At 37.3% G+C, this 9,582-nt stretch overlaps 1 protein-coding gene across 1 annotated transcript; it reads left to right on the top strand.

Annotated features, from left to right (window-relative positions):
• Window positions 1-2,130: 2,130 nt before the first annotated feature.
• rprml (reprimo-like) lies at window positions 2,131-4,026 on the top strand. The gene has a single exon (XM_083566349.1). The coding sequence runs from the start codon at window positions 2,737-2,739 to the stop codon at window positions 3,082-3,084; it is 348 nt and encodes a 115-aa protein (XP_083422475.1). The 5' UTR covers window positions 2,131-2,736; the 3' UTR covers window positions 3,085-4,026.
• The last annotated feature ends 5,556 nt before the right edge of the window (window positions 4,027-9,582 follow it).

Below are 9,582 nucleotides of genomic sequence, written 5' to 3'. Positions count from 1 at the left end.
GGTGAAGAACCCAAATGTGCTTTGAGTCTGAAAATGTTTCAGATTACATCAAGTTATTTTCACAGCCAACTGCTAGACACTGCACTGGACAAATGTTTTTGCAAGTATTTTGTTATTTTTTAAGGCCAAATAAAATTTTTATATAAGCCATGCACTGAGGCAATTAGATTTCCACTGTGACCAGTGAGGTGTGAAAAAATTGCAAATCAATATCCAATCTCAATCAGATAGGTCAGACTCAGATCAATGGCATAATAGCATTCATTACTCTATTATAACCTTCAATCAGTGATGATTTACATATTTTTCCCCTTAACTATAAAAAAGATAACTGGTTGAGTACTTTTTGATGAATAAATTACTTAATATGTAAAAATAGCCTGCCAATTAGGGTTCACAATGTTTGCTCGCTAAGAAATGGCCATCAATGTTTTCGAAGTTGAGCTAGATCAAGTAGCTAATCCCAGTGATATAAATACCTCTTTAAAGCTGTCAACCTGCCAAGTCCATTAATTTAGGCACATAAATACAGTGTTTTGAGAAATGGTACGCTTAAGTTCAGTGTTTTTACACACTTCCACATTTTTCCATTGCATTACATTCTAGCTAAACAGAAAAGCACTCTTTCAGTCAGAAACTGAATGTATACAGACACAGTTCAGAGTATACATCGACAGTCCAGTCATCTTTATTTTCACAAAAATGCAACTAAAAAAAAAATTTTGTGGGGGGGGCGGTGTTTGAAAAAAGTGTGCATTTGTTTTGTCAATATCCCCTTTCTTAATTATCGCTGCCGGTTCCTTCCTGTACTTTTTACTGTCAGGTTGACATTTTTCCCACCATCACATGCCCGCACGTTGCTCGGCAAAGTCCTTTTTGTTGGCTTCCTAAAACAGACTTGTTAATTTCTTCTGGCTTCATTTAATAGCACCATGGTTTGTTCTGTGATAATAATCAAAGCATTTCAAACTTCACCGACATTTTGACACATCCTGCAATTTTGAAGTCCACGAGAGACTAGACTTTAAGTGGTTTTAAATTAGAACTAACTATGATGGGAGGGCTACAAGTGACAGCTGTGTCAGATAAAGTTAGAATGGCTGTCGCCTACTCTGAAATTCTGCAATAAGGAATGAATCGTGGGTTGTTGTTGTTGTTTTTTTGGCACCAGAAAGAAACTTTTTGTTGCTTACTGACTCCATATGAACAGGAATCAGTCAAACTAAGATTCAATATAACTAGCCATATTTAATGCTAACTCTGGATACCCACATTTTAGCTTATCTAGAACATTTCAGGGAACCTTGTTACAGGAATGGGAACAGTTTACAATGAGTAAATGAGTGAATTATGGAACACTGACAAAAATATTAATGTGTGAAGAAACTTAATCCAAAGCTAAATTAATTGAAACTGTGACTGACAATTAGCAATGCTAAATCACATCATATTATACGAAGCTTATATATATCTAGAGATCTAAAAATACTTAATACCATTACAGACAGTGACAGTATAAGGGGCTTGCTTGCATCCAATTCAAAACATGATTCAACTTTTGCTACTACAACAGAATCCACCTTATGGGGAAGAATGTACACTACGTGTGTGAGTATGGCTTTGGGAAGTGAGTTAGGGCATTGATGTCAGGTGTGTAGGCCTGATGCACAGACGGCATTTTGGGTTAAAGGTGTTTGGTGGGGTTGAGATCAGGTCACTCACGTTCTTTGACACCAATTTGGGCACCTATGTCTTTGTTGATCTTGTTTCGTGTTTAGTGATGTTGTCATGCTGGAACATGTTCAGGCACCTTAGTGCAAGTGAAAGATGACTCATGCCTTGCTAGCCCTATCTATCTATCTATCTATCTATCTATCTATCTATCTATCTATCTATCTATCTATCTATCTATCTATCTGTCTGTCTGTCTGTCTGTCTGTCTGTCTGTCTGTCTGTCTGTCTGTCTGTCTGTCTGTCTGTCTGTCTGTCTGTCTGTGTCATATCTTTCTAACTTGTCTGACTTTTAAGCTTGAAAAAATTGATACACTAAAATGGTTACATCTTTTAAAATTTTCATAAAAATGATAATAAAATTCATTTACTGCTGTCACTGCCATTAGCATGTGTCATTTGATTTCCTGTTGTGTAAAACTCAAGCACTTGCTTGCAGGTGTGGAAAAAAGTCTCATATTTAAACAAGTGTATTAAACCTGTACTTCATATTGTTGCTGTTGTGGAACTGTTGTGTTGTGGTTATGTGTTGCACCTTTTCTATGAAAGTTTCACCTAGAAAAGTACCTTAGTACCTTATTTCATTCTTAGAGTGTAGAGCGGACTTTCATGGACCGATGGGTGTCTGTCCTCTCTCTCTCTCTCTCTCTCTCTCTCTCTCTCTCTCTCTCTCACACACACACACACACACACACACACACACACACACACACACACACACACACACAAACAGGCTATGAGACTATATGATGTCCACGAAGTGCGCGGTTTCATCTCTCACTGGTTTTCCTGCGCCTTTACGCACCATCACCATCCTCACTTCATTTGGAAGACCCACCTGAAGAAGACGCAGCGTGCGACTTGGTGCAAGACGAAAAAGTTCGCAACTTACTGACTTCACTTTTTCGCTTTTTTTTTTTTTTTTTTTACACCCCTTACACACGACACGCCAGATGCAGAAGCAAGCGCGCGACCAAGTCATCTGGTGAGCTCCTGCGTTTCGCCATGAACGCCACGATCCTCAGCGGCACCCTGTTCGCGCACGGCGCTCTGCTCAACAGCAGCCAGCAGCTCGCGGGCACGCTGGTGGACGAGGTGAGCGCGAGCGACGGCGGCGGTCCCGGTGGCGGCGGCGGCGGCGGCTCTTTGGTGCTCGAGGCGGACGAGCGCAAGCTGTTCGTGACGCGCGCTGTGCAGATCGCGGTGCTCTGCGTGCTCTCGCTCACAGTCGTCTTCGGCATCTTCTTTCTCGGCTGCAATCTCATGATCAAGTCCGAAAGCATGATCAACTTCTTGGTGAGAGAGCGGCGGCCGTCCAAAGACGTCGAGGCGGTGATGATCGGACTAGGCTAGCGAGAGCGCGCGCGCGCAGGTGGGGGAACAGGAACCTGTGCACCCGGAGCCGGCGGAGTCAGCGCGCGCCCTGTGTTCATGTTCACGTGCAGCGCGAGGATATGCAACTCGTCCTTTTTGGTCGTTTTGTGAGGGGAAAAAAATTAAAACGAGCTGAACGAGACGTTCAAGTGTCGTTAAAAAGGTCTTAGTGACTGTCACAGAAATGGGATTTGCACGCTTGCGAATATATCGCGGTTTATTAATGTTATAATTTTTTTTTTAAATATATTTCATGTTCACATTAATATTCGAGCCAGGTTGTTGCATACATGGGTGTCTGACCTTTACAGTGAAAAACATGTTTACACGTTCTTTTTTTTAACCTTAAGTGCTAAAAGAGAACTATTGAAACTTTTAACTTCCAAAATGCATGCAGCTAAATGAGTAAATGTAGCCTATGCATCTGGCACCGTAGGTGTTTTTATTATTATTCTTTGAAAAAAAACGTTAGTGTATTTTTTTCCCCGCACGGTTGGAGGAACCATTGATCCTCGTTAATATTTGCACGTTTTGCTACGAGTCTTTGGGTTCTGGTTGCTGGAGATGCAGCATGTGCGTTGCTCTTTCTCAGTTTTCTGTCTAGCACTTTCCCATGAACCTGCTGCATGAACTGTTTTTTTGTAAATAACGATGAAAACTTGAAGTATCGTGTCAATCAACTGAACCTTTCACACTTGCTTGTGCACTTTGTTTTCTAACAGTAGAAAGTCCGAGTTCCAACAAACTGTTTTTACAGATTTCTTCTACTTAAAATTAAAGTAAATAAAAGTAAAAGTTTTGATCTATAAGAACTGATTATTACAATGATTTTAAAATGCCACCCAATTAATATATGTATTTAATACCCAAATTAGATATTGTATCTTGAATAAAAAAAAAATCTATATAAATGTGTGAATTTGTGATGTTTCTTTGTTTTTCAACAAACAAATCAGCATGAAATAAACACATGAATGGCAAATGACACAGAATATCACTTCATATTACGTAAAAGTAACTGCAATTGTTAATTCATCACTGGATCCTTGTATTTTAGTTTTACAAATCATTGTGCAATGTTCATAAGTATTACAGTATCAGAAACAGAAGCGACATAAAGATGAAAATGCATAAAAACACACAAAATGAAATCATGAAGTCCCCAAAAATGGCAGAGTGAAGTATAGAGGCAGGATGGAGGAGAAACTTTTAACAAATCTATCCTAAACTTCATCTGAACTCTAGAAGTCCTGTATAGTTTTTAAAGGCATAAGTGTGTTAAACTCAGCTTTATTATTTTATTCTTTAAAACCTTGGATAACATTCCCAAAACATCAACCAAGATCATCCAAGGCTCACTATAATGTTCAGAGGATGAATTTCTAAAAAATGTCTTAAAATGAAAAATAGCAAGGCTTAGAGTTGTTTGATGATATTTAGTCATTAAATAATATACAGTTTATAAAAAAATAGCAGTTCAAAGAACATCTCCATCTCCATCTATAATATACAGTAGAATGCAACTGGGGTGTTTAACTTACTCAGCCAATGCAGTAAATCCTCTATGAAAAATTCTGCCAGAATCAGAAGACATTTGAAATGAAATCACTTTTCATGGCGCATTAGTCAGATTTGAAAAACGTTAATCTGATTATTAACACGGTTCTTTCAAAATGTCACACTGAGTTTCACAACACTCCACAGTCTACTGTAGGCAAAGTAAATATTTACCTCCAACATTTACTAAGATTATTAAGAAAAGAAAGAAACTAAAAGAAAAAAGGAACTAAAGTGTTCCTCAGAGATTGCACTGTCTTGCCTCCTTTTCTACAGATTTGTGAGAAGGTCGAGGAGACTGGACATGTCTCTTTCTCAGACCTTTCATTTCAACCTCTCAGAGCAGCTATGGTCAGGTGATCGCAATGTTTCATCATACACAGCACTCCATTTCTATCAATATCACTCTTACACTACCTTGAGGTGTTTAGTGTTGCGTCAAATTGCTTAATGATTGAAAAATTATCCTTTTTTATCTTCGTTAAACAGAGATTATGTGATCACCTTATATTTATCTTATTCACTATTATTTACTATTCAACGTATTTACTAATTTAATTATCATAATAATGTGTAAGTATTACTTAATATTTCCGAAGTAAATAATTCTAAGTAAGATTTTTGAGATTTAGTTGTAAACTGGTATATGTTCTATCGATTATCAGTCTAATGCATGAATTTGAAAGACTACAGCCATTGCTTTTTTGGTCTAAACACATTTTTTGTTTTGATTAATTTAATTTGGTTTGATTAATTATATTGCAAACCCCAACTTTAACTCAAACCTTAGCTACTGATTAGCATAGGGTTAACCTTTCGAATAAAAACTGTAGAGAGTGTTTTTTGTAGCTGAACCCATACAAAAAACTAATACAGTATATAGGCATATAGTGTCCATACTGACTTTACTATGCACTAATGGCTAAATGTGCACAAATATCCACAAGCACATTTTAAAATCTAGTGAAACATCTTCACAGAAGAGTGGTGATTAATATCAGCAAATGGGGGCTAAATAGGATTTTCAAAAATAATCTTTTGGTCAGGTGTCCATCTCCTTGTCTACCTTTAGTCATCGCCATTCCATTTGCTTCCCCCCTTTAGTTCTTTAGGTTCTTCAGGTACTTGTTGACCTTTCCTTTTTACTTCTACCAACCCATTCTTTTATGTCCATTTAAAAATATCTTCAAAACTTCTTCAAATTGAGATCTGTATAAATCAGAGACCAAGCTTTCACTTGGAACTAATACACATGCAGTTGGGGTATGATGTTGTTTTCTTATTAGTGTAGCAGGACAGATATAGTGACTGACAGGGTCTTCGTTTTAAAAAGAAGAAAAAAAAAAAACAGTGAAAGCAGTGGGAATATTAAAAAAAATACAATCTCAACTTAATATTAAATCTGTCTCCTCTGTTCTGCATGAGTAACTATAAATCTTTAATGCTGCTAAAGGATTTTGCAAACTCCCACTGTGTTCTTTTTGGGGTTTTTTTTATACAGACATACTGATTTTCTAAAACTCATTTTTATTTCAAGACTGTTTAGAAGATACATTTTCTCAGTGTCACAATCTCCAAACTCTGAAGGTTAGTGAAAAAAACATTCCTAATAATGAAATGCCATATTGAAATCTCAATGTGTGTTCTCTTGATTTCCTGTAGACTTTGATATTTGGGTCCAGCTGCCTAATTTAGATAGAAATCTATATATCGAACAATATTTGTTATATTGTTGACATTCTTACTGATCAATGTAGTCGATGTACCATACCGATAACCCTAGTTCCTTCTGTTGCTGCTAATTAAGTGCTAGATTTTTTTTTGGCCTTCTCCTTCTGTCAGTCAGAAGTGATACAAAAACACTTCCTACTCCTAAGTGACAGTCTTGTGGCTGATTGAGAATGTAAGGCTGCCAGGATCGAAACTACTGCGCCAGTTTAAAGTGAAAGATGCAGTTGTAGGGACTAAAACGATTTTGTATTTAAGTAGAACCGAAAATCCTCAGGTCTCTTGCTGCAAGTCCTGTCTTCTTGTGGTTGACATGGCTACCAATGGCCCCTGTGGGGTGAAGCATTAACAAGTGCGTCTGTTTGGTCACCTCTCCATTAATCAACAAGATCAAATGTTTCTCACAGCTCTCCTTGCCAGTTTTTTTCAGTCTGTGCTGATAACATATATATACATATGTTTATATATATATATATATATATATATATATATATATATATATATATATATATATATATATATATATATATATATATATATACATACACACACGCAATTGAATCGGCGATCAGAGGTGTGGGGTGGCCGTACTTTCAGAGAGAATCAGCAAAGCGAGCGACTCGGGCTATATTTAGTTCAGCTCCATTTCAGCATCGTATTAAGAGAGAAGCTGACTGAATTGCTAGACTGATAGAAAGGGAAACAGCCGACCAGCTCAATATACCTGTTGTGACTAATACAGTACAGTCAGGATCATCTGCATTGTCAGTGGGAAATGGATAAGTTAAAATGTATCTACAGAAATCTTTAATGGTGGAAATGCATGTACAAAATATTGCAACATTGACATTTACAGTATTTGTAATTGTGTCTTATTGCAAAACAATTGCTTTACACAGCACAGCTATATTTTCAACTAGATCTTAATCAAGCTATGATTAAAACCAAAGGCACACACATGCAAACACCCAACAAACAGGGAGGACAAACTCATCAGGCAGGTCTCAGGAGTACACTTTAACACCAGCCACAATATAAAATCAATGATTGATTGTGGAGTTTCTTTTCCTCCTTCCTTCGCACATTTAACCAAAATATGTTAAAGCCCACTACATGACAATTAACGATTACACTGGTGTGCAATCCTGCTTTTTCGATAGTGTAAACCTTTTTCTGGAAGAAAAAGCCTCCAGCATACTGTCAAGGAAGAAAATTTGTGCAGGAGAAGGAGAAAAGGACTTAAGAGAGGCAGCAATGTCAGAAATCACAGAATGCAGGCGTTGAAGGGGGCATGAATGTCAAACAGAGAAGTGGAAGCACAAACCCGTTTTGTGGAGGCAGAGACAGCGGACAGACAAGTTCCCGGGGGCTCCAATCTTAGAGGTGTGTCATACACCGGTCTATATATTTAGTAGAAACAGTACCACATTAGCAGTGACACCATTAGGAGGACACCTACAGCAGCCATTTTCAGGGTTGCTGCAAATTGCTTCAAAAGGCCTTTTCAAAACTTTATTAAAGGGGCGATTCGACAGATACTGAACTAATGTTGTGTCCTAACTGTAAACTTAAAAATCTGCAGTGAATGATGTTTTAATTAATATCAGGTTCAATACAAGTAAATGTTATAGTTTATAGGATATAAAGTTTAAAACAGCATGCAATACAAATTGGGATGCATGTGTAAGCAAAATAAATCAATGGCTTTATCTTAAGTTGGCAATGATGGATGTAACCATTTGATTTATGGGGTAATGCCTGGAGAGATGTTTATGCTATATGCACATGTATGTGCAATGTCTACATTGAGTCTATTGATTGTAAGGTAAAGGGTAAAGTTACTTCTTACTTGTCACATGTACATTACTGCAAACTGAAATTATTTCTTCACATTTCCAATTGATTTTACAGTAGGAAGCTGGTGTCAGAGCACAAAGTCAGCCATGACTCAGGGCCTTTAAGGGCCTTTTGTCAAGGGCCCAAGAGTGGCAGCTTGGCAATACATCTAATCAGCAACACAACAACCTTCCACCCCTCCAATCAGCAACACAGTTCCACTGAACTACCACTTCCCATAAAGGCTATAAAAGGCAATAGTTATTGTTATATATTGTTTTGTAAACGCTGTAGTTATTGTGAGGTAAGCCATTCTCTTGTTATGACAGTAATAGAAAGAGGATGTGATCTTGGGCTTGGAATTGGATATACTTGCATTATACAGCTAAAGCCAGTACAGACCTAGCACTGAATTTGATGGGTAAGTTTTCTGTAACAAGTAATCTTCTTCTAAATGTTGAGAAATCTTCACTTACTGGTTTTGCATCCAGAAAATGACTTCAGTGACTTCATTGTGTCTTATGTATGCTGTGTTATTGACATCTGTGAATTTCCTGGGCACCCCAGTGTTTATGGGTGCTGTGAGAGAGGCTCTAAGTGTTTGAGCCTTTATGCTAGTGGGAAGAACTGGACATCAAGCAGACGTTTTTAATATTATTTAAAAGTCCATCTAGTATAGGAGCTCTGCATGGGTAAAGCAAACTGAAGAAGTTCTTTCTATGGTGATAGGAACAGGATTTATTTATTTATTTATTTTTTTATGAGAAGTTTTCTACACAGTTATCCAGTCTAATGAGAGCAGCTAATGATGCCTTGCTGTCAACTTAATGCCTGGCAGAAGGGGGTTATAAAACCATATTCATTGTATCTGCTTCCTTCTGCCAGTGAAGGAATTTAACATAATCTGCTCCAAAATGCTGCCCTCTTGTTTGATTATTAAGAGATTTACCTTTGCTATAATTAAGACAATTTAACTAATTACCTATATTCATGATCTGTCTTGCAAAATTTCTCATAATCTGATAAGAATTTAAGATGTCTTTCTTGTTTTTATGACAAAAAAGTTCTTAAATAAAACTCAAACTCGAATCATATTTTTTTTTTGTGTATGAGAAGCTGACTGCACAGAACTGTGAACCATCACCTGTTGAAAGTGGTTAGCAAGATTCACAAAATCAGATAGTCAGAGTCAAAAAGGAGAACAGTAAACAACTTGAGTTCAAAACAAAGAGCTACACTGACAATCAACAAAAAGCTTAGTATTGTAACAGACCAGTACAGGATAGTTAAATCAGTAATCCAGTTGAGTGAAGCCTCATTGTAGTTTATTGGTCTGTTTCTTTCGGTTTAGTGCAA

The sequence above is a fragment of the Silurus aristotelis genome (genome assembly GCF_946808225.1).
Source record: "Silurus aristotelis genome assembly, chromosome: 17".
NCBI classification, from domain to species: Eukaryota; Metazoa; Chordata; class Actinopteri; order Siluriformes; family Siluridae; genus Silurus; species Silurus aristotelis.
The sequence above is the reverse complement of the archived record's forward strand: the minus strand, read 5'-3'. Positions and strand labels throughout refer to the sequence as shown.

What these genes read in the sequence shown, in the direction of transcription:
- rprml (XM_083566349.1), top strand. Translation starts at nt 2,737, where the DNA reads ATGAACGCCACGATCCTCAGCGGCACCCTGTTCGCGCACGGCGCTCTG.